This window comes from Anas acuta, chromosome 5 (assembly GCF_963932015.1).
Source record: "Anas acuta chromosome 5, bAnaAcu1.1, whole genome shotgun sequence".
In the NCBI taxonomy this organism is placed as follows: Eukaryota; Metazoa; Chordata; class Aves; order Anseriformes; family Anatidae; genus Anas; species Anas acuta.
In genome coordinates, this window is record NC_088983.1 from 45,949,700 (window position 1) to 45,973,029 (window position 23,330).

At 55.9% G+C, this 23,330-nt stretch overlaps 3 protein-coding genes across 10 annotated transcripts in view; 1 reads left to right on the plus strand and 2 right to left on the minus strand.

Annotated features, from left to right (window-relative positions):
- The first annotated feature begins 137 nt into the window (after positions 1-137).
- Positions 138-9,775, plus strand: LOC137857679 (malignant fibrous histiocytoma-amplified sequence 1 homolog). 2 transcript variants are annotated; one of them, XM_068684489.1, is made up of 11 exons: positions 138-2,522; positions 3,566-4,442; positions 4,816-5,107; positions 5,383-5,569; positions 6,400-6,590; positions 6,686-7,173; positions 7,756-7,913; positions 8,143-8,302; positions 8,767-8,837; positions 9,360-9,466; positions 9,603-9,775. In XM_068684489.1, exons 1-11 carry the CDS (start codon positions 2,375-2,377, stop codon positions 9,618-9,620), a joined length of 2,697 nt encoding a protein of 898 aa, XP_068540590.1. In that variant the 5' UTR covers positions 138-2,374; the 3' UTR covers positions 9,621-9,775. The 2 variants fall into 2 exon arrangements, with proteins under 2 accessions (XP_068540590.1, XP_068540589.1); XM_068684488.1 differs by having other exon boundaries at positions 138-4,442.
- Positions 9,776-10,092: 317 nt separating this feature from the next.
- IRF7 (interferon regulatory factor 7) lies at positions 10,093-13,689 on the minus strand. 2 transcript variants are annotated; one of them, XM_068684491.1, is made up of 11 exons: positions 13,523-13,687; positions 13,261-13,423; positions 12,791-12,953; positions 12,625-12,710; positions 12,431-12,476; positions 12,162-12,284; positions 11,916-12,080; positions 11,680-11,805; positions 11,239-11,613; positions 10,976-11,094; positions 10,093-10,737 (listed from the first exon to the last, which is right to left on the minus strand). In XM_068684491.1, exons 1-11 carry the CDS (start codon positions 13,543-13,545, stop codon positions 10,591-10,593), a joined length of 1,536 nt encoding a protein of 511 aa, XP_068540592.1. In that variant the 5' UTR covers positions 13,546-13,687; the 3' UTR covers positions 10,093-10,590. The 2 variants fall into 2 exon arrangements, with proteins under 2 accessions (XP_068540592.1, XP_068540593.1); XM_068684492.1 differs by lacking the exon at positions 12,162-12,284 and having other exon boundaries at positions 13,523-13,689.
- A 3,383-nt stretch (positions 13,690-17,072) lies between these two features.
- SLC25A22 (solute carrier family 25 member 22) overlaps positions 17,073-23,330 on the minus strand; it is a 35,353-nt gene continuing 29,095 nt past the window's right edge. For all 6 annotated transcript variants that reach the window (XM_068684499.1, XM_068684495.1, XM_068684497.1 and 3 more), the window contains 5 exons: positions 22,242-22,360; positions 21,152-21,323; positions 20,693-20,847; positions 19,756-19,831; positions 17,073-19,129 (listed from right to left, as the gene is read on the minus strand). In XM_068684499.1, the coding sequence (XP_068540600.1) occupies positions 18,976-19,129; positions 19,756-19,831; positions 20,693-20,847; positions 21,152-21,323; positions 22,242-22,360 (676 nt within the window). In that variant the 3' untranslated portion in view covers positions 17,073-18,975. The remainder of the gene's footprint in view (positions 19,130-19,755; positions 19,832-20,692; positions 20,848-21,151; positions 21,324-22,241; positions 22,361-23,330) is intronic.

Here is a 23,330-nt window from a genome sequence, read left to right on the forward strand (position 1 = left end):
TGTCATTTGTTTGCCTTTCAGTTGCCCCTTTCCGTGACCATTCTGTATAAATGTGTACACAAAGGAATACTGGGTTTCTAGGAGAGGACTGGATTTGGATAAGTAAGTGTTCCTCCTATGAAGGAGGGGGACTGCTTTCCTTTTCAAGAAGCAAGGACATCTTGCATGTGTAATGGCTCTGTGTTGCTTTAAAAACACTTTAAAAGCACTCCTTGTTCACACATACTGTAGAGCAACTACTGTTTTAAATGATCGTCTGAAATACAGCAACTTGAAAATATATTCAGCACCTTTTGAATATGACAAAAAGCTCCTTTTTCCTGTGTTAGGAAGAGAGAAGGCATTTTAATAAGGAAGCTGGAGAAAAAAACAGTAAGTTACAACTTAAAAAACAACTTAGAAAGTGGCTTTTCCTTTCAAGGGGATCTGAGTATAGGTGGCCCGTTAGACCAGTTATCAGTAACATTTGTGAAGTGCACACAGGAACTACCCTCTTTGAGGGTCTTGCTGCTCATCTTCAAAGAGAAAATAAGCTCTTGGGGGTGTTTGTTTGTTTGCTTGTTTGTTTTAAATGAACTAAGGAACTTTTCAGCTCTTATTTTTCCTCGTGAGCATGGGAAGAGCTCACAAATAGGAAGAAATCCCATCCATTGCTGGCTTTCCTGACTTTTTAGCAAATGCTGATTTCTGTCTCGAGCTTTGTTGGCATATTGTAATTCTGATGGCTTCTAAGTATCTGTTCTGTGTGTGTGTTTGACTGTTTAAAACAAACAAACAAAAACCTCCACCAGTACTGCCTGACCTCCTACACCACTTCGCTGCCACAATTTGCTATCTCACTATCCTAGAGCTGTGCTTAAGGAGAAGCCCTGAGCATTTTGGGGTTGGTCTTCCCTGGTCTGCTCTTTGTATGAAAGTGCAAATTGAATGGAGGGGTTGATGACTTCCAAAACTTTGGAAGGAAGTCTCTTTCTTAGGGAGCAGAGTTTTAGTTTTACAGTTAAACATGTAGCTAGAATGCATGCCTCACAGGTGGGTGTGGGATTGTGAACAGAAACACTTCTGCTAGGTTTCTTGAGAAAATAAAGCCCAGAAGCCTTTATGGTGTTGATGAAACAAGAATTAGAGTGTTATCTAGTTGAGTTTCCATATAGGCTGACAATCAGACACTTTGGGATTTATCAGAGGAACAATTCTCGAGTGAACAGCCTGCACCTGACAAGAGGTTTGAATGACAAAGCTTGACCCAGTAGTGGAAGCAACTATGCTGGTGACTAGGAAGACAATAACTTCCTGCTTTGTTCCCCAGACAGATTCACTGTTTTCAGTTTTTGGTTGGTACTAGTCTGAATTAGCTGCAAAGGTAATAGCCTGGTGCAAGATATTTCAAATGTGTGTATAGTCTAGGAGCTGTTAAATTTCACTTACATCTGCACCTGCCCTTGCCTGGAGAAGCATCGAAGCTGAAAAACACGCACTGTGCAAGTGCTTTCCCCTGAAGTTGTGTGAGAAATAATACTGGTTCCTTCAATCTGCCTACTGTGAAAAATAAATTCATGAGATTGCCTCTCCCAAGGGCTGACTTACATTGAGCGACATACCTTAAAATGCCTTTCTGAGCATGTTATACAAAACAATTTTTCTAGTATGCTGCATATTCCATGTGCATTTTTTTTTCTGGTTGACCTTCTCAGATCAGGTGCTGCCACCTATTCAGCAGAAGAAATCTCATTTATTTGATGTGCGCAATGACCTCCTGTTAATGTTCTTCCCCTCCTCTACACCAGTGGTAACACTTAAGCTAAAGAGAAGTTCCTTTAGCAAGCACAAGGATTGTTGGAGGCTGACAGGAGCCCTGCTCTGCCACCGTCTTCATCCCATAGGTGACCTCCAGGCATTCTTTATAGGAATGAGCTCCCTGGCTTGTGTAAGGTAATGTTGAAAGAGGTCACTGTCCTCCTTGTAGGGGTGAAGGCCTGTCTTACACAGAGCCCTTGTCCCTGCATTTTAAGAGAAGAGTGTTCCTTTAGGGTTACAACAGTTTGGGTGGTGTACAGCACTCTGAGGCCAGGATCTTGGGTGGCAGCTCGTTTCCATGTGGGAAATGCTTCATAATTACCAAGCAGTACAGGTAGGTACCCTTGCCCCACCATGAGGATTTAAAAGCAATTAAGTTGTTCCGCAATTTAGCTGTTTTCCTGTCCCGTAAGAGAATGCAAATAGGTGAGAGTGTGAGGAAGAACTGCTCTGAGTCCTCTACGTTACGGGCAGCTGAAAACAGGAGGCCGGGATCCTCCCGTCATTTGTCGAGCGCGGTGATCAAGGGCTTGGTGTCTGCCCAGGCGTGCTCGAGCTGTTGGGAGCTGCTCTGGGCATGGATGGAGAAAGAGAGGGTGGGGTTCCCGTGCAGAGCCCGGGGAGGCGGGGAGCCACACAAGAGGAGGAAACGAAAGGGGGAGGCCGAGCGATCAGGAGGATCCAGCCGGTGCTGCGCTGCAGGGCCATGGCCCAGCCCAGAGCCTGTGAGTAGTTGCCCCGGCAATTCGTGCTGCCCACGGGGCCTGGTTCGGACGGTGGTGGGAGCCCTTTGGCTTGTCTTTCTGGAGGAGAGAGGCAAGAAGAGGTGTTTGGGAGCGGGTCAAAGCTGGCTTTCCAAGCGGGCTCGTGGCACACTCCAGGTTTAGGTGGTGATGCTGAAAGCTCCTGAGCCCGGCATCTTGCGCAAGGGGGTGCCACGCGCGGCGTCATCCGGCGAGGAAGTGAAACAAGGGAGAGGAGAGCGAGTTCAGCTCTATTTGCTTCTAGTCCTGACCCCTGGCTCTATTCTCACATGCAAATCCCTCTGCTATAAGCATCCTCCTGTTGGGGCTGCTCTGGCCCGAGGCCTTCTGCAGCACCCATCTCCTGCTCCCTATCCTCTGGGACACCCCTGATCTCCCTGCGTTATTCCCTGGCCTCCTTGGGCTGGCAGCAGTGATTTGGGGAGTCGGAGCCTGCATGTGGAGGGGGAGGATGTGAGAGAGGAAGTGTCTGATCTCGCCAGCCCTGGCCTCAAAGCATCTTTGCCTTGGCTGTGGTCTGGCACTGGGGGTGGGTGGCAGCACAAGGGCGATCTGGGCAGGTTATCTGGGGAGCAGCTCTCCGCCACATGCTGGCTCTGCCATGCCAGCCCACTGCTGAAATTAGGGCAGCTGCATCTGCTGGCACAGCTCTCACAGTGCTCTAATGAGAGCAAAGCTGTTACTGCGACCCTGGGGCTCCCGGCTGAGACGTGGTGGGCACCATTTCTTCTGCCGCTTCCCCCATCTTCAGGCCCAGACAAGATCCTCTCGTCTCGGCTTTGTTCCCTCTCCTGAGCGGGGCCAGGAGCTGTGGTCACGCTGCTCAAACAGCTCTTTGCGTTTAGCCTCAGCTTTGCCTTGCTGGACAGAATGGTCTCAAATTTTGCCAAGCGCAAGGTCTCAAGAGAGCAAACGATCTGCCCCTGTGCAGCTGAAAGGCTCTCTTCCAGCAGGCCGGCAGCTGCGTGGGGTCCTTACAAACCTTTCCTGTCCCACGTGCCCAGGTCCAGAGCAGGACTGCTTGCGGGAGGTGACTCTCTCCACCCAGAGGCTGCGGGTGCTGCCCCCAGCAGTCCTGAGCAATCCCGCGCTGGAGAGCCTTGACCTCGACAGGAACAAACTCAGGAGCATCGCTGGCGTTTCTAAGCTTTGCAACCTGAAGAAGCTCATACTGTCCAAGAACGAGATCGTGGACTTTCCCAGCGAAATCCAGAGACTGGTCTGGTTAGAGAAGCTCGAACTGAATCAGAACCAAATCCGAGTCATCCCAGAGGGGATTTTCTCTCATCTCCCCAGGCTTAAGCACTTGCGGCTGAACAACAACCGTCTGGGTGCTCTCCCCAGGGACCTGGCAGCCTGTCGAGGCAGCCTCCAGTACCTCAACATCTCCAACAACCTGTTTCGAACCTTCCCCCAGCCTGTCCTGCAGCTGGCAAACCTACAGGAGCTCCACGTGCAGAATAATGCCCTTCGCCAGCTCCCCAAGGAGCTGTTCCAGGGACAGTCCCTGAAAATGTTCAGGGCCAACGGGAACCCACTCAGGGAGCCACCCAGCGAAGTGTGCGCCGGTGGCATCCAGCAGATCCTGAATTACTTCAACCAGCTCCAACGTGGTTCAGGGCAGGAGGACAAGAGGGTCAAGACCATGTTCCTGGGGGCCTCGCTGGCAGGGAAATCCACCATCTGCAAGAGCCTGAAGCAGAGACAAAGCAAACTGGTGCCCAAGGAAGAGCGGACAGTTGGGATAGAGATCAGCGAGTTCCGGATCGATGACTTCACTTTTCTCTTCTGGGACTTTGCTGGCCAGCTGGAGTATTACATGACTCACCACGTGTTCATCACCCCACAGGCACTTGTCATCCTTGTCATCAACCTCCACAGGTAAGTGCTGAATTCAAGGCAGAGTGGGAGCAGACAAACGAACCTGGGTTGGGTAAGCTTTTCCTTTCTATTTCCACAATTCTTGCCAGTTCCATTGTACATTCATAGCTGTTCTCTGCTGGACTAAATAGATCTCACTCTCCCCCTTTTTGGAGATCACATTTTTTATTAAGCCACTAGTTCTGGCATCACCTTACTAAAGCCCCCTGTTTTGAGAGGTTTAAGCATTAACTTGTCTTGTGGCAAGTGATCCCAATTTATGTGGTCCCCAGCTTTGCTTTCTGCCTCAGAGATTCCTCTTCAAGGACTCAGTCTTCAAAGGTTCAGAGCATTAGATGTGAATTTGGGAATTTTTCTCTCTCTCCCTCCCCAGGTACCAAACTAACGATGACACTTTCAAGGACCTTGTTGGTTTCTGGATCAACAACCTGTCCATGCGAGTCCCAAACTCGGTGGTGCTTCCTGTGGGAACCCACGTGGACTGCTGCCGGGAGGGAGAGGTGGAGGAGAAGAGGTCCGACATCATGTCCAAGATCACGGCCATGCTGGTGGAGAGAAAAAACAACCTTGCTCACTTCATCAACAACCTGGAGGACAGCGAGGAGCCTGAGTTTTATGTGGACCAGTGGGAGAGGCTGAAGGAGATGGAGAACCACATGTTAACCGTAGGGCCGATTATTGTGGATTTGCTGCAGCTATCAGGGGAGCTGGGCAAGCTCGCAGGGTTTGGGATGCTTACACAGGCCTGTTTAGTGGGGTAGCTGTCCTTCCTGTGGTGCTTAGCACACTGTTCAGTGTGGCGAACCTCCGAGGATGCAGAGCTTCACTGGGCAACCAGGAGCGCTGCTTGGCTTCCCTCAGCAGGGCGTCCACCATTTTGTGTGGCCCTGGCCTCCGCCGGTCTTCCCTTTGGCAGGTGTGTGTGCTTCTTCTCTTCCAGATCTTAGACTTAGTTGCTGTCAACTGCACGAACCACCGTGACATCAAAAGGCTCGAAGCCACGATTCTGGAGCATGTGAGGAATGAAGAGCTCTTCCCCGAGGTGGTCCGGGTGCTGCCGCCTGTCTACCGGCAGGTGGAAGCCGCCATCGTGGATATCGCGCAGGGCGAGGAGGTGGCCGAGCATGGTGAGCGGTTTTGGTTTCCAAAACCTATGTTTTGCCAAATTTATTTAACGCCCTTAGCCCCTTCTCTGTGTCTTCAGTGACAGGCCTAGCAGGGCAGCCCTAGTTCCTCACCTACATTTCCAAAGCAAAAGAAAAAAATTTCCTGCACCACCTGAGTCCTCTCTGGCTCCCCTGCAGCTGCAGGGCTAGAGGATGAGGAGCAAACTCCAGTGTGTTGTGGAGATAAGCCACATTTTGTTGCCTGTCTCCCTGTGCTCTCTGCATGACTAAATGACACTGAGATTAAACTTGCCTCAGAGGTCTTCTAGTGGGAAACAAGCCATACGCTCAAACACTGAAAAAAGCAGAATCAGCCTCACTTTTCAGGTGCTCCACTGAGGTCCTGGCAGGCCATCAGCTCCCACCAGCGCTGAGGCAAGGCAATGCCATGGGAGCTGGAGGGTGGCGGGGCGAAGCATTGCTGCTTCCTGCACGGTGGCTTCGCTACAGCGCCCCAAGGGACGTGTGTGCAGATGGGGACGTTCCCCTGGCACTCATCGTGAGCGGCAGCGGAGCTGGTACCTCCCTGGGGACGCCTGTGCACACCTTTTGCATGCCCTCTGAGCTTTGCTTCTCAGGCCTCTGCTGCAGCACCGCAGCAGGACAGCCCAGGGTGGGCAAAGCACCTTGTGCCACGGGCACCGAGCATCGCTCTGGTCCCGGCTGCTGCCCTAGGGGTGGCACGGCCTGTGTGACTATGGGTACTGGTGGTGCTCCTTGGTTCTGCAAAGCCTCCAACTGCTGGCTTGGCAGCTGTGGGCAGCGTACTGAGCACCTGCGTCTCCCTCTAGGCATGATGGACCTCCAGTACCTGCTCAGCAAACTCTCCCTGCGTGAGCACCTGGCCAGCCTGGACAGAGAGCTGCTGCAGGACATCTTGCGGTACCTCCACCGCATCGGGCTCATTGTGTGGTACGAGGAAATCAAGCACCTGGAAAGCACCGTCTTCCTGCAGCCCACTTTCCTCATCACTATGTTCAGGGTAAGCACGGGGACAAAGACCACGATCTCTGCACAGCCCGAGCCCAGCGGTGCTCCTCTCGCTGCAGCCTCCTGCCTCCCTTTCTTCCTGCCCAGCTCCTCGTGAGGTACCGCCTGGTCCAGCAGCTGGAGAGCATCTCCGTGGACACGCTGATCGCAGAGCACGCCACCATCAGAGACAGGTCCAACTGGGTGTGGACCTTCAAATCAAAGGCAATGCTGTGCCACCGGGCAGTGCGGGCTCTGGTGAAGTACCAGCTCTGTTCGGAAGGGATGCAGGACGTCTTTGAGGAAATCATGGGGTACAAGCCCCACAGAGGGAGAGGGAAGCTCTTCAGCCTCCTGGAGCACTTCGAGCTCTGCCTGGAGGTGAGGCACGCCAAAGCTCTCAACCCACAGGCCTGCGAGTTTGTGCCTGGGAAGCCGTGGGAGACCACGCGGGGCCAAGGGGAGTCCTGGTACTTGTTCCCAACCTACCTGAACCAGACCGAAGAGGTCGCTGAGGTGTGGGGAGGAGATCACTCCGAGGACCTCCACATCCGCGCCTACTTCTCACCTGAAATACCGGAGGGTTTCTTTCAGAGGTAAGCAGTTGTTTCTGGCCGTGCTGAGGCTGGCGTTGGGGTTGGTTTGGGACACAGCAGCTATGACAGGCTCTCAGCTGTGGCAACCAAAACAGCTGAGGCACAAGGCCAGGACTCGGGAGACCATGGTGGGACCTCAACTCTACCCCAGACTTGTGGGGCTGTACGTGAATCATTTTGATGTTTGCTGACTGGATGTGAACAAGGAAAACAGTCCTTCTGCTTTACCTTTCATGCAGGGTGTTTTTTGGCAGGCCACAGGGCTAGTCTGCCTATCCAGGCACTTGGAGATCTCCCAGTCCCACTACAGCAGAGAGCTGGGAAGGGTCCAGTTTCCACTGGGACAGTTCCAGTTTCCGGAAGGTCTCCTGGGGTTCTTGACTTGTACCCAGAGTTTTATCTGGTGGCCAAACATGGAAGCAGCTCTTGGCTTAAGAGGTTGCTTGAGCTTTTGAGGTCCTCTTTTATCTTCTAGCTCGATTCTGGCTGATGTTGGCTCTGTATTTCTGAGGCCCACCAGGTGCCACTCTTTCTCCATGTGCGGGAGGAAGGAGATTAAAGCCTCAGGCAATCTACCTGCAGGTTCCTGGTGAAAGCTTGTTCCTTCTACTCCACACACTGGGTGGCCAAGATGACCTGTCTGCTCATATGCAACGGCAAGCCTCTGCTGATCAAAGAGAACAACCAGAGGGCGTACAGCTACCTGGAGCTCCGAAGCAGAAAGCCAGCAGGAACAACGGGTAAGGGTCCCTGTTCCCGTGCAGCCTGTGTGCTGTGCTGGTGCCGTGGCTCCCAGCCAAAAACCTCTGCAGCAATTCCCTTTGAAGAGGGCTGGAAATTGGTTAAGGCGAAAAGCAGCTGGCACACCGGTTCTGACGGACACAACCAAGCAGGAAATGATCCACGTTCACCCAGGCCACCACTCTGGGTGGTCATGAGTAACTGTGACTTTCTCCTTCTGTCCTGAAGGATTCCAGTTTACCTGGGACTTCCTCATGGCTGTCGTGTTCATCGTCCAGAAGCTCTCAGAGGAGTGGCCAGGGCTGCACGTGTGCGTGAAGACGCCTTGCCGGACTGCCGGCTGTCCTGCGGAGCTGGTCTGGCCAGACATGGACGGCAAAAACGCTGTGTATGTATGTGCTGTCTCGCCAGGCACAGGGCTGGAGCCTGATGGCTGCTGTTGCAGTGCCAGGGAGGCTGATCAGCTTTTAAAAGATGTGTCGAATTCATTGCAATGCTGCCAGGCCCTGTGCTGCCCTTCTGAGCCCGTGCCACACAGGTGGTAGCATTTAATGGCACGAGAAACTCGAGCAAGGAAGGAAAGGAGAAAAAAGTTGAGACTTGGGGGCTTAGGGAAAAGTCACATAATGTCCTCTCGGGCTTGGTCTGGGACAGGGCAGTGCCAGATTTCCCCCATTTCATAAAGAGCAGGGGGCTCGGGCACCCAGGGAGGCGGCCCCATCCCACCAACCACAGGGCCCTACATCGGAGTGGGAAGAGGGATCCTTGCCCACCGCCTTGGCACCATCTTCCATGGGAAGTGCTGAAGGCAGATCCTGCTCATTCTTATCCTTGGGGCTTTTTCCCTTACAGGACGAAGGAAGAAGTTAAAACCTGTGGAACGTGTGGTCATCGGTTTGGAACAGAGCTGCTCTTACCAAAAGGTGAGCCCAGAAAGGGCAGCGCCACAGAGCAGCCAGACGAGAAGCAGGGGGTTAAATGGGAGGTGTGGGGGTAAAGGGGCGTGTTTACTGTCTTTAAATGGTGAGGAGCTTGTAGGGGAAATCCCATGCCTGGTGCCTGCTCACTTCATGGCCCTCTCTTCCCGGCCCAGCAGTGGCAGCGAGCAGCCTTTGTGCAGTTCGGTGGGTTGCAAACCCTTTTGGTTCAGGGCATCTCACCCCATGGGCAGGCCCTGGCCACCACGCCGGCGGTGGCTGTGACAGCCAGGCCTGGGAACACCGGCTGTGCTCCCCCTTCCCACTGCCCATTGTGCCTGGAAGCATGTCCCCCGACGCCCAAACCGCAGCAGTTTTCCCTCTCTCTCTGAGCCCAAAGCAGCTGCTACCCGCTGTCCTGTCACCAGTGGGGCTCCCTGTTTATCTTTAGGGTTGAATAACTCAGTGGCTGGGTTTATGGGAGCAGAGTTGCCTAACAGCTGACGGTCCCCTCCTGCGTCCCCACAGTGCCCACGCACCCGGAGGTGCCCCCGGCGCAGCCAGCCGTTCACTACTACGTGACCAGCTACGGCACCACCACCTTTGGACCCAGCAGCATCCACGTCAACCGGCAGGTAGGTGGGGGCCCTGCGTGGCAGGTCCCCTGCCCGTGTCCCCGTGCCACCCTCCCCACGCAGGTCCGTGCAGCCGGCTGGTCCTGCGGCGCTCCCCCGTGCTCTGTGTTGCCGTGACTCTATTTTTTGTTTCCAGAACATCTCAAGTGAGTAACCTCAGGCGAGCAGGGAGGTGCTTGTGGAAGACATAAATATTACTTTTAAGGCAGAGACGAGCTGCTCTCAACGCGTTTTCTTCCTGGCATGCAAGTCCTGCATGCATCCCTGATGCATGGAAATAAATACATAAATAAACGCGTCCTTCATGTGTGGGAATTTTCTCGTCTCCAGGGGACAGCGTGCTCACAGCTGCTGCCGTACGAGCCCAGTGTCAGCAGCTACGAGACAAAGCACAGCAGCAATTTGGTGCCCCAAAGGTTAATAATTTAGCTGCAAAGGCCACTGCACGTCAAGCAGCCTACTCCCTGCTGCTGGGGTTAACCCCTGCCTCGATCCCTTTCCCAAAGGGGACGTGGTCACTGTCGGGCTGCAGCTGGCCGCGGCTCTGCTGGGACAAAGCTGGCCTGGGGGCTTCAGGGCACGAAGGGCTCTGGGCAGATGTCTATGCAACACCAGCAAGCAGGAAGCACTTTTAGATATACATATATTTAAACTTAAAAAAAAAAATAATCAGAAAAATAAATCTGTAAGTGACCACACTACAAAAACCCAGGATAGCAGCTGCCCGTACTGGCTGAGAGGAGCTGAGTGTCAGTTCCAGCACCGGCCGGTGAAACTGTCCTTGGGGGTGGAGGAGGAGGGAGCCCACCTCTGATGCCTCGCCACTGCTGCAGGGGTAAAGTGCCGCACAGCCAGAGCAGAGGCTCTGCCAACCACTTCTGGAGCTTTTAAAGCTGCTTTCTCTTGGACGGTGGGACGTGGCTGGCCTGCATGGCCCCAGGTGTGCTCTGCTAATTCTCCGTCAGCACCTGCGGCCAGAGCAGGGGTGCCGGAGTGCCCAGGGAGAGCTAACGCAGCTCGTTCCTGCTGTGCAGCGGGGAGATCGGTCCGTCCAGATGCAACAGCACCCGAAAACACTCTGCAAGCGCCGCAGAAGAGGCCGGAGGGGGCAGGGGCAGGGGGTGTCAGTCTATCTGCATGTTGTACTGCTCGATGAGCTCGTAGAGGTTGAAGGAGTCGGAGAGCTGCAGGCTGACGTTGCCGCTGTTGAGGGAGGAGGCTCCCTGCCGCTGCACCTGCTCGTACCAGTGCTCGCAGAACTTGGGCACCAGCTGGGGCAGAAAAGGGGCACCGTGTCCTGCAGGCAGCCCTTGTGGCCCCGTCCCCCTAGAGCTGAGGAAGGAGGCACCCAGGGCACCCCTGTCCCCGAGGGGCCCACTCCACCTGTACCCAGCCCCACATCACCCCCAGCCCCTGAGGGCTCCCCCCCCAGCTTCCCACCTCCCGCGGCCCCCAGGAACACCTCCCCAGGCTGTAGGGGTGGCCATCAGCCCCCTTGGGGCCGCTCACCTTCACCAGGATGAGCTTGGACTCCTTGGGCTTGCAGTTGGAGAAGCACTGCCCGAAGCAGAGGAAGATGGTGAAGTCGGGGGAGCGCTCCCTGCGGTTGTCGCGGAAGTCCCTGAGGTCTGCAAAGCAAAGGCCGGGCTTGGCTTCGGGGCGAGCCCAAGAGACGGCAGCGGGCACCGTGGGGACAAAAGGGACGGGAGGGGTCGGGTGGTGCCCAGCCTGGGGCTGCCCCCTTCCTACCACCTCCACCCTTCCTTCCCCACCTGTGCAAAACCTGTGGAAGTCGAAGATGGAGGTCTCCTGGTCCCGGCACAGGAGGTTGGGTGGGGGTCTCCCGTTGTCGAGCTGCTGCGACAGAGCCCAGAAGACCTTGCACTTCTTCAGGCGGGTGGCGAAGAGCTTGCCGGCGCGCTGCTCCAGCCGCAGCCCCACGCCCAGCAGCAGCTCCTCGGTGTACTGCCGCTGCTTGCTGTCGGCCAGGCCCTCGGGGCTGGGGAAGAAGACGTGCTGCCCCGGCTGCAGGACCACCACCGGGTCCAGGGACTGGTAGGTCAGCAGGCACTGCCTGTCATTCACCACCTCCTGGTGGACCGTCCTCCCCCGGTAGTAGATGGTGACATCCAGGTGTGGGGGGATCCCTGCAACAAGCAGCGGTCAGCGGCGGCCCCCAAAACTTCAACCCGTTCCCTCCTCCAGCCCCTCACCTGTGTCATCCACAGGCGGCGCGGGGCTGGCGTTGGGGTGGAAGAGCAGCTCCTCGCCCGGGGACAGTACGGGGACAGCAGGCTCCGGCTCGGCGGGGTGCGTGTGGCATGGCAGCGGCACGGCTCCTGTGACAGCACGGGGACAGCGTCAGCCTCACAATTTGGGAACACCCCCCCCCAGTCACTTCTTGCCCCATTATGTTGGTTTCCCGTGTCCGGAGCCCTGCAGCACCCACCTGGGATGGTTTGCTCCCCCAGCAGCATGTGCTCCGAGGGGCCGTAGGCACCCAGCGGGGGCTGCTCCGCCGCGGGCCCCCACTCCTGAAACGCCGTCGGGGGGAGGCAGCCGCCTTGGCCGGGGCCGGGCTGGAGCAGAGCATCCTCATTGTGCAGGACATCCCCTGAGGAGACAGCACAGGTGGGGACAGGGTCATCCCCACCCCTCTGCGCCTCCCCCCGGCCCCGAGCAGGGCCAGTCTCACCTGCGGGCGGCCAGGGGGACGGTGTGGGGTCGGTGTTGGAGATGTTGCAGTGCTGCAGCACCCACTGCAGTGTGTCCAGGTCCTCCAGCGTCATTGACGGCGTGGTGGAAGCAGTGGTGCTGCCTGGGGGGGCACGGCGGGGGGAGCTTTACCAGCCATCAGCAACCCCAAATTACATCCTTCGCTAGCCAGCAGGACCCTGTGGTGGCTTGGCCCTGGGGCAAACCCACCCAGGTGCCCCCCCCACGAGCTGGGGGACCGGTGCCTACCTCGGGGGACGATTTGTGGGGCCACATCGTGGTGGTTGAGCTCCAGCTGCAAAGGGAAGCAGGAGGGAGCTTTACTGACAGGGCCTGGGGCACGGGGTGGGTGCTGGGCTCCAGTTCTGGAGCACCCCAAGGATTTGGGGGATGGGGGATGCAGGCCCTGGCTCCTTCCCCTCCTGCCATGCTGACCCCGGTACCTGTGGCTGCTGCTGTGGCTGCTGCTGTGGTGGGGCGTCCGCCACAGGGACCCCAAACCCTGCGTCCTGGCCGTGCTGGGGAGCAGCTGGAAAGAGAACGGGGTGAGGGGGGCGCCCCGAGCTCGGCCTCCCCTTCCCCAATTGCTCCTTGCGGGCCTGGGCTCACCTGAGGTGACGGCGAAGACCTTGTGAGGGTCGTCGCTGTTCTTGGAGTTGTCCTCCAGCGTCGTGAACATGTGGGTGCTCCTCAGGGCGCAGCGAAAGTTGGTCTTCCACTTGGCCGGGTCCTCGGGGCTCCCCTCGTACCTCCCGCTGGCCTGTGCCCAGGCCTGGGGGGCACGGGGGTGAGCACAGGGACCCCGGCCACGGGGGCACCCGGTGTAGGGGATGCTGGTGCCCCCTCCCCAAGTCTGCCCATCTCACCCACCGTGGAGACCTCACGGTCACTGCTGGCCTACACCTGTGCCCCCGCCTCGTGGTCAGCCCGTCCCCCCACACTGAGGAACTTGAGGTCGCTGCTGGTGGCCTCCACCTCACCTCCCTTGCAGGCTTTGTGGTCCCTGCTCCCTGCACCCCCTCCCATCCAACCTCGACGGCCCAGGCGGGGCGGCCGCCTCTCCCCTCCCTCCCACCCACCTTGAAGATCTCGATGTCGCTGCTGGTGACATCCTTCCTGGCGTTGTGCTTCCAGGGGACACGGAAGACCTTCTGGGCCGGGTCGATCCAGCAGAGCCCCGGGTACAAGCCGCTGTCGATGGCCTTCAGCAGCCATGGCCCAAAGCGCAGCTTCTGGGCGTCCCTGCGGGGGCACGGGGCCGTCACCACGGGGGGCTCGGGGCTCGCAGCCCCCCGGCCCGGTGCTGGGCCCCCTGCCCGGCAGGCGGAGGCTGCCGCTTACCCTTCGCTCTCCGCCGCTGCCATGGTGTCCCCGCTGCCCTCGCTCCCCTCCCGGAGCCCCCTGCAGCAGCAGGACTGGCTGGGGGGTCCCGGTGCCTTTCCCCCCAACCCACTGGTATCGGGGTTCCCTTCCGCGGGTGCCGGCTTTTATAGGATCAGCAGTGGGAGCGGCTTTCCTGGAAATCACGTGGGGCTCCCGAAACTGAAACTGGCTGCTTGGGTGCCTGGGGGGGAGGATGGGTGGCAGGCTGGGGGGTCACGGCACCGAGCTGCAACCCCTGGGGTCCCCTTTCACAGGGTCTCCCCCTTCCCCTTCCCCTCCCCATCCCCGTCCCCGCTGTGCAGGGGGCTTGGCTCAGGATGGGGGTGCACAGCCCCCCGAGCACCACCACGATGATGGCAGGGGGTGAGCAGGAGCAGCTGCCAGCCCCGTTGTGCCCACCTGAAAGCAATTAGTGCCCTCCGAGGTAATTACTGCGCTGACCAGTGCCGCGCCGCAATATTTGTGACTCCACCCCTCAAACAACAACAAAAACAACAACAACACAGCAAATTCAGGCTGAAAGCTGCACTTGTAAGAGCTACACCCCTGGGGGCTGCAGGCCTGGAGGTGATGAGGGCTGGGGGGGGGGGTCCCGGACAGGATCAGACCCTGCTGTGCTGGGGGGGGTTTGGGGTGCCCGGTGCTGGCCTAGCCTTGGCGGCTCCCGGCCCCGGTTTCGGTGCCGTGGCTGTGGTTTCCGCATCCAGCACAGCTGCCGGCCGCTCTCGCTCCCCACAGGCTGCTCCAGCCCCAAAGAGCCAAGGCAAGGGAGGGCAGCACCCCAAAATGGAGTAACGGGGCCGGCCCCTGGATGCCCCAAAACGCCCGGGTCTGGCTGCACCCGCCGCCACCGGGGCTTTCCAGGTGCACTGGCGGCTTGGCAAAGGCACGCAGGGCTCAACCTTGAGGCTGGAAACTCCCGTGCCTCTTTTTTTATGTTTGCTTGCTCGATATTTATTGCGTGCCTTCTCCTTTCAGGCTGCCTGGGTTTGCACGCTAAGGGCGTGAGCGGGGAAATGGAGCTCCCGGGGTGAGGGCTCCCCGCACAGCCCGAGGACGGCACAGCTGCAGCACCACAGAGCCTCCTGCCACCTTGATGCAAATACCAGGGTTAAACGTAAAGAAATAAGAGGGGAAAATAATAAATCAGGCCTGATGCTGTGCATCCCCACGGGGACATTTCTGACGGGGTGCCCGCCTGCAGCTGCTGTGGCCCCGCAAGCCCCTGGGAGGGGGACGGAGGCTGGGGGCAAATTCCCTGTGCTGGAAAGGGGAAGCGGCGCCCGGGCGGGCTGCAGCTGGTTTCCAGTAAGTGCCGGGGGCCCGTCACGGAAAACAGAGAAACAGAGCCCCCCCTGCACCTCCGGGACTGGGGAGGCCACGCGTGAGACGAGGGGAAAATAGGGAATGGCATAATTCATGGCAGTCGGCAGTAGGGCTGAGCACTCGCTTCTCCCTGAGCCTGGCCCAGCTCTGGGGGGAGCGTTTAAAACCAAGAAGCCCCCGGGGGCAGACAGGCAAAGGCCTTGCCCCAGGCCTCGAGTGCTGACAGCCTGGGGCCCTAGCACCTGCTCTGGGCCCCTTTCTCCTTTACACTTCTCGCTTGTGAGGAATTTTCCTCCTCCTTTCCAGGAACTTCTCCCTGTTGCTTACGAGGAAGTGCTGAGAGGCTCCCAATAATTTCGTTGCTCCCCAATAATTTCTTCTCCTTCCTCGCCAGATTTCCCCCCGGTGCATTGTACAAAGTTCCCCCACTGTCCCTCTCTGTTGCCCTGCAGGAAATTTCCCCATTACTTCCCAGGGACCCCTTCCTTGTCTTCCAGGAACGTTCCCTGTGGCTTTGCAGGACATTTCCCTCCCATTGGTTTTTGGGAAGATCCTCCCTTGTTTCCTAGGAGATTTCCTTGTTGCTTTTCAGCAAATATTCACCTTCCTTTCTGGGAAGCTCCTCCCTTGCTTCCTAGCCTCTTTTGCTCCAGGAAATTTCCCCTTCATGCTCCAACAAAATGTCACTTACTTACTAAGCATTTTCCCCCTTCACTTTCCAAGAATTTTACCAATTTTCCAAAGTTTTTTTTTTTGTTTTTTTGTTTTCAGAAAGACATTTTTTATTTTTATTTTTTTAAAGAAATGTCATTGTTGCTTCCTAGCACTTTTTCCTCTTTGCTTCCCAGGAGACACCCCATATGGTTTTCTATATCCTCCAGGAATTCCCATTGTGTTTTTGAGGAAATGCCCCTGTTAGCTCCCCCATTACTTTCTAGGCACACCACCCATTGCTTTCTACAAAATTCCTGATGAGTCCCAGGAAATTTGCCCCTTTGCTTGTGACGAATTCCTCCCCTTAGAGCTTTCTAGGGCATTCCTACCTCGTCTTGCAGGAAATTTTCCCATCACTCTCCAGGATATTTCACTGTAGCTTTTAAAGATTTCTCTCTCGTTTCCCCAGACTTTTCCCTTTTGCTTTGTAGGATTTTCCTCCCCCTGCTTTAGGACATTTCCTCCTCGCTTTCCAGATGCTGCACTTCTCAGTGCATTTCCCCCCTTTCCTCCAGGGCAGTTTTTCCTTGCCCAGACCAGGCACTATGCACCAAAAAGCTCCAGATCCAGTGCCAGGACAGGGACAAGGTGACACAGGACAAAGTATGACCGAAAGGGGCCTGTGGCCAAGGGGAACCCCATGCTGGAGCAATGGGGTTAGGTTGCTCCAGGTGCCGCCCCTGCTGTCCCCTGCCCTGGGGACACGTCACCTGCAGAGAGGGGAGCAGAGACCTGGCCAGGGCGGGCAGAGCTGTGTTGCTCTAAGCACGTTTGTTTGCTTTTCTTTCTTAATACTGGAGGAAAAAAAAAAACAACAAAAACAAACATTTACAGGTTTCTATGATTAACTGACTGGAATCCCCCCACTTCGACCTGTATTTAGCTTTTGGTCGGTGACAGCCTGCGGGGTCACAGCCACTGCCACCTCCCCAACCCCTCAGGTGCCCCCCAGCCCTCACCCCTCCGAAATGCAGGGTGGGGAAAACAGGGAGGAAAAGAGCTCTGAGGCCCCCCAAACTTACACCTGGGTTTGGAAAACCATAAACGTCGGCCTCTCGGCAAGTGGGATTTGGGGTAGTTTGCTGCTTTCTGGTGTGCATCCCACCTCCCTTCCTTATTTTTGCAAAGCTCAGGCTGATTTCTTTCAATTTCCCTGTGAGGCACCAGAGGAGCTGGAGGTTTCAGGAGGAGGGAGCAGTTCCATGAAGAGGTTTTTAAAAGCATCTAAAAGAAGGGGAACTTTCCCTCGATTTCAGCCCTGCACCTGCACCGAGTTTCCCCCCCAGCTGCCAACACTCAGACAGCACAAGGGGAGGGTCCCCGGGTCACCAGCTTTAAGGGGCAATCCCCGTGCAGAAGGGCGAGCAGAACCCCCCTGCTTTAGGTGCAGGGTTTCTCTGAGGGACCCTCCTTGTGAATCACAAAGCAGCAAGGAAAAAAAAAAAAAAGAAGAAAAAAGAAAACAGAAAACCACAAATCTTTCTCTTTTAATCCACCCAGAGGAAATCCAGAGCAAGAGCAGCATCACGGCACTACACACACCACAGACATCTATCGGACTCAGAGATCATCTCTGCACAGATTCCTTCCCAGGTACAAGGAAAAGTCATAAAAAAGGAAAGTGATTCACAGAAGCAAAGTGACAAGTAACGAATCAGCCACAGAACAACTTTTTTTCTAAGAGAAAGGGGACACATCTAGGAAGAAGGCCCTCAACGCACAGGTTTGGAAAAAAAGACTAACCCAAGGACATTGAAACAGGGGTGGTTTTCTCTCAAACATTAAAAACATGGATTTTTTTGTTAAATTAATTTAAATATACATCTGAAACACAAACACCAAGCAAGCGCCTGGAGAAAAAAAGTGAAAAGAAGGAATGAAAAGTGGATTTGACTGGTTTAATTTAAACATCAAGGTCGGGTGGATTGCAGCAAATGGAATAAATAATGGAGATCACGCTGGGTTTGACGATCTAGCACTTAAGATAATTTAAGCTAGAATTAATAACACAGCCCAAGAGAGTACTTAGCAAGGAAGTCCTCTGACAAGTGATTTGATCTGGGCAGTATCCCTTTGACAGCGTGGGTTCTTCAGTGTGGATTTGCCCCCTGCCACCCAACAGCGATCGCGACCCCAGGAGCGAGCAGGATGATGAGATTTTGTGGTCCGCAGGCCTCCATCCCGTAACCACGCAGGTACCAACAGCTCCTCAAAGCAAAACTAGACCTTGTGTTTTCACCTGGCGAGGTACAAACAAATGCTCAGCCCTTACAGTGTGGCTCCTGGAGCTTGGGCCCTATGGCAACAGAACAGGTTCCTCCTTTCCTGCACCTGGGGCCAGGCCAGAAAATGTGCACGGCTAACCGTGCACCCGCTGCGGCCACCACTTGATGCTTGGGGCGGGGAGGCTGAAGGAATGTGAGTGGTTTCTTTTTACTTGGTTGGTTTTCCCTCCCCACAGCCCCTGCTTATTTAAAAAAAAAAAAAAAAAAAAAAAGGAAAAAATAGTTGATCCCAAGTTCCTCTCCCTCCCCTGCCTGCAGCCAAGCAGTGAAGCACCTTCAGACGTCCATAGGATCCCACGGACATGTTCCCTGCAGAGCAGCCAGCTCGGCTCTGCGTCTCGCTGATGTGCCTGTGACACCTAGCTGGGAGGGAAGTCCCTTTGCTTTAAAACAGAAATAATTACAAAACACTAGCAACGAGCCTCTTTCCCTTCCTCCGATCTCCAAAAGATTCAGCTAAGTCTAACTCAATTTTGAGCAAGGGAGAGGGAAGGGGCGGAGGTTTCCAGGCCAAGGAACTTGCCAGCTCCAGCATCCCCTCCTGCCGCCCCTCCAGCAGCGCTGGGCCCCCTGTGCAAAGCACCTGCCCCAGCTGGGGCCCAGCACAGCCAAGGAGGGGCTGAGGGGACACGGGACACTGCTGCCCCTCCAGCTCCTCCTCAGCCAGCTGCAGCCCCCAGGAAGGAAGAGGGAGCTGAGGTGGACGAGGGCTCAGGTTAATATTTTCCCGTCCCTCTTCCTTCCAGGTGCTGGGAGGAGACTTAGGGGTCTGCGGGCCCAGTCTGTGCTTACCAGTGTCCTTAAGAATGACAATTAAAAACAAACAACAAAAAAAGGAAAAAAAAAGAACAAGATATGCATAATTAGGTATTGTCCGTGGCAGGAGCGGGAGGGGGCAGGTTCCAGGTGAAGACAGAACAGGGACTCTCTCCCTCCCCATGCTTGCTCGTCTGGAGACCACCTCCACTCGGCACTCCGGCACAAACCCTTTGTGCTGTTGCTCTGACACCAATCGACACGGACGACAGACACGGGGATGAATTGGGCTCGGCAGAGGACGGGCAGGCACACACAGGCATGCCGGGGCTAGGCCCGGTGCTTCGGGAGCATGTCCAGGAGGAACTCGGCGATGCCGATGAAGTAGACGACTTGTGCGATGCCGAAGAGAGGGGCGATGACCAGGGCTCGGCAGTACGCCCCTTTCAGGAAGGCCGTGGGCCCTTCCTTCTGCCAGATCTTCCTGGGGAGAGACAGCACAGCTCAGTGTCCACCTCATCCCTCCACGTGGTGGGACAGCCTCTGGCTTTCCGACTACCCCTGGTGCTAAACCCAAGCCCCCACACATCATCTACCTCTCCCCACGGGACCCCATTCACCTCTCCGGCCAGGAGCAGAGGTGCCTGCACAGCTCGGGATATAAAACCAAGAGAACCCACTGCTGCAGCCAGTGCTTGGAGCTCTCCCGAGAGGGATACGAGGCTGAATGCTGTCGAATTTTCAAACAGGGCCTTGGGAGACACAGCCACGCCAGTGCCTCCCTTTGCAAAATTAAAAGCTTGCTGTTGTGACGGCTGTGGCTTTGACAGAAGTGGGCCCTTTGCTATATTTGCATTGCTTAAAATAGGAGCAAGTTCCCTTTTGTGTACCTATATATATGGCCAGTATATATCTGGTCTCGTATATACTTATATACCTATGTACACAGGTATCTGCATATACACACAGATATCTGTGTGTGTGTATCTGTTTGTTTATCTATATCTAGGTAGATAGAGGGAACCTGCAGTGGGGAAGCAGCTGGCTGGGTCTAGAAGCAGCACCAGCAGGTGCCGTACGGTCGATGATCTGTCCCACAAGGACTCTTACTTGGTGCAGTCCAGGATTCCTGAGTACGTGTCCTCGTTTACTCCCCTCTGCAGGGACTGCAGCCGTGTTTTGATCACTGAGGAGAAAGAGGAGACAGCGGTGAGTGAGTGGCTGCCCTTCCACCTGCAGTCACTGGTTTCAAAGCAGGCAAGAGCCAAACCCACCAGCAACGTCTTTAAGACAGCCAAAAGGAGATCACTAGGAACAGAAACCATTTTCATACATTTATCAGCAAAATGGGGAAAAGCAAACGCATTCCTTTACAGACAAAAATAAAACACAACTACCCAAAAGCTGACCACCCCTTCCCCTCACTGTGACCTAGGAAGCCTTCCAAAGCTGACCTAGCTTTAAATAATTCCAAGTCAGTATTCGTGTACAAAATGGTAGCTCATTTTCAAATGCTCAGCTCCTTCTGGAAGAGCAGACCAAAGCATCGAAAATACATGGTGCTGCTCTTAGATGTCTTTCCACCATGAAGCGTGTAACGTTGAGGAGTTGCCTTCTGCTGTTTTTCACAGCAGAGCCACCAGGAGGTGTCATTTAAGGCAGATGTTGTGGAGCAGGAGGAAAGGGATCCTGCCCATGACCTCTGGAACGCGTGTAAGCGGCTGGCAAGCACAGGGCATCGCTGCACGTGGCAACGTGCCTTGTCAGGGGCACATCCTTCAAAGAAAGGCTGAAACAAATGGCATCCTCTTCCTGCTGTGCCTAGCCAGCACTGCAAAGCTCTGTGTAAACAGCAGCCCAGGTCATGCCCAACTGCAGGAAACACCTCCCGCTGCGGGAGGCAGCCCTGGCAGCAGGGCTCCCTTCCCACACCTCCCCCAGGCTCGCGGCGTGTGGAGGCAGGCCTGGTCACCCTCCTCCTCACCTCGGCGGCCCCAGGGCCTCTGGCAGCTGCCCTGTGGCTGCAGGCGGCCAGCGGAGCACTCACCATCACAGGGGTTGACAGCCACGGCGGCCGTGCTGCCAGCCACGCAGCCGGAGAGGAAGGACACGTAGAAGGGGGCCTTGACGCTGGGGTCCTTCTGGCCCAGCTTGTTCAGGTTTGCAAACAGCGGGAAGTAAACGATGGAGAACGGCACGTCCCTGGGGGAGGGAAGGAGGAGGACGAGGATGAGCAAAATCAACGTGAGAAAGTCAGTGAAACTCGGCAGGGTCAAAGCTGCCTGCGTGGGATACAGCAGGTTCCCGTGAGGCATGCAGGGAGCCACCCCTCTGATTTCTCAACGCCCCAGCACACTCAGAGGTCAACATTTTTAAATTAAAAGACATTCACAGCCTGCCCCCCACCCCACCAGGCCTTGCTCTTGTTCTGCCCTCCTTAAATCTGCGTGTGAGCCCAGGTAAAGGGTGTCAGAGCGGGCACTGGTCCCTGCACCCAGCCTCCTACCTTAGCAGCGTGGCCCCCAGGCCCTTGTAGAGCCCCGCGATGCCCTTGCTGCGCAGCAGCTCCCTGGTTATCTGCGTCGCCGTGGGCCGTGCTTCCACCACCGGCTCCGCTGCCCCCGCCGCAGAGGACGAGGAGAGCTGGGCCTGAGCCGCCATCAGCTTCTTCTGGGCCGCTGGGGAGAAGCAGAGAGAGCTGCTCTGTGAGGTGCTCACCGTGCTTCACGCCCCTGCTCTCAGCCTCCTTCCCTCGGAAGCGATCAGCAGCTCGGCAGCTCCTCGGCTCCTTCCAGGAGCCCTTCCAAGCCGCGATGCGTTTCTGCTCTCTGGCCAGGAGGTGGAGAGCACATCAACCCGTGAGCACATCAACCCGTGAGCACATCAACCCGTGAGCAACCAACTGGCACGCCGCGGGCCCCTGGCCGCCCAGAGAACAGGCTGTTCGGGCAGAGAGAGCCTCTTCGGAGCCCTCAAACCGCGGCTTAATTCCTTCAAACATTTCCAAATGCTACACACAAAGAGGATAAGGCCTGCACTGCAAACAGCAAGCAGAGGAATGGAAAATAAAGCTGTGATTATTCAGAGCCTGGCCCCCAACTTCTTCCAAAGCCAGCACGCCGGGAGAATTTTATTTACCGGTTCAGCCACAGCTGCTGCCTTTGTCAGGAGGAAAATAAAGAGCAAGGGGAGAGAAAAATCATCTGCTAAGGACCCTTGGAAGTTGTCAGGGGGGTGCTATCACACAGGGGGCAAAAGAGAGAGAAAAGACACCAGAAAACACAGGGACGGATGAAGTGCCATAGAACAAGGGAGGATGCTAACCCCTTGGGGATGCAGAACTAATTAGTCTTAATCACGCACAAGCTGATCACCCAGCCACCTCTGCTGTCTCTCTCCACCCACCAGCAGCATTTGCTGCTTCACTCCCCAAGCCCTGAGCAAGAAATACCACCTCTTGTAGCCATAAGGGCCTCTGCAAGTGGGGGAGGAAACGAGTTGGAAAGAGGAGGAGGAATTTCCACCGCGACCTGAGACACTTCTGGCCCGGGAGGGTGGGAGGAAGGAGAAGGGTTTCGGAGGCCAGGCGCACGCACCAATTCGTCCCGCGTCCTGCAGCTGGATTTTGAGCATCTCCATGGGAGTGGTGACGATCACCTGGCAGGTGCCTGCGCCGCAGCCCGCCAGCATCTCCCTCAGCAGCGTCAGCTTCTTCCTGCCCAAAGGAACAGAGAGGCAGTCAGAGGAGGTGGCAGGTATTTAGAAAACTCCACAAGCCTACCCCGACCAGCCCCAGAGCCCCACACGCCAAGGCTGCACGTTGTCACGCCGTGCCATCAGGGCACAGCCTTCAGAAAGGGGCATGAAGGGAGACAAGCAGCTTTCCTCCTGCCGGCCTCATCCTCTGAGCACTGACAGCATCCCCACAAACCAAGGCCACAGGCCGAGGAACAGGGCAAAACAAAGCAAGTTACTGCTTTCGACTTCTCCGACAGAAGCAGGGTATGTGAAAAGTGGATCTGAGAGTGGAGGAGGCAGCCCCCTGTGGTTTGGCACCTCCTCACCTCGCTGCCTCTTCCCAGCCTGCGTCCCAAAGGCAGGAACAGCACCAAACTGCTCCTGCCTGAGGGACGAGGGATGGGGCAGGCCCCCAGCACTGCAGCGCTGTGCTTTTCTGTGCCGGAGAGCTGGGGGCACCAGGGGCACGTTCTTGCCTTACAAAACATAGCTGTCCCCCTCCCAAAGCCACGAAACACCCCAGCTGAGACTCAAAGAGGAACTCAGAAGGCAAATGCTCAGACAGGGTCATTTTTCAGAAACCGAGGAGTTCTCACCCTACAAAAATCTCACCCCCGACACCACAAATCACTGACTTCATTAAAAGAAAAAAAAAAAGCGCTTAGGATCTGTTCCTTTTTTGAAAGAGGAAAAAATAAAGCATAGCTAAATCACACAGACAGAGGAAACGGGCTTCTTTTTTGTTGTTCTAAATGCAAGTAAGAGCTTTACTTCCCCCAGCCCTGCTCCTGCAGCAAAACCTCACCTTAAGCAATGTGAGGCAAGCCCCATGCCGTGGCAAAGGCGATCTGCCAGCATGACACCCTATCCCTTTGCAAAACCAAGCCAGGGGTTTCGTACGCATGCACACACCGCACAGCTGCAGCGCCGCGTGCCAGAAGTTTCAA

Coding starts and splice junctions, on each gene's coding strand:
- LOC137857679 (XM_068684488.1), top strand. CDS start 3,226: ATGAGAGCAAAGCTGTTACTGCGACCCTGGGGCTCCCGGCTGAGACGT. Junction 5,570..6,399: donor CGAGGAGGTGGCCGAGCATG/GTGAGCGGTTTT, acceptor GTCTCCCTCTAG/GCATGATGGACCTCCAGTAC. Junction 8,838..9,359: donor AGAGCTGCTCTTACCAAAAG/GTGAGCCCAGAA, acceptor GCGTCCCCACAG/TGCCCACGCACCCGGAGGTG.
- IRF7 (XM_068684491.1), bottom strand. CDS start 13,545: ATGGCAGCGGCGGAGAGCGAAGG. Junction 12,954..13,260: donor GCGACATCGAGATCTTCAAG/GTGGGTGGGAGG, acceptor CGTGCCCCCCAG/GCCTGGGCACAGGCCAGCGG. Junction 12,711..12,790: donor GGTCTTCGCCGTCACCTCAG/GTGAGCCCAGGC, acceptor TTCTCTTTCCAG/CTGCTCCCCAGCACGGCCAG.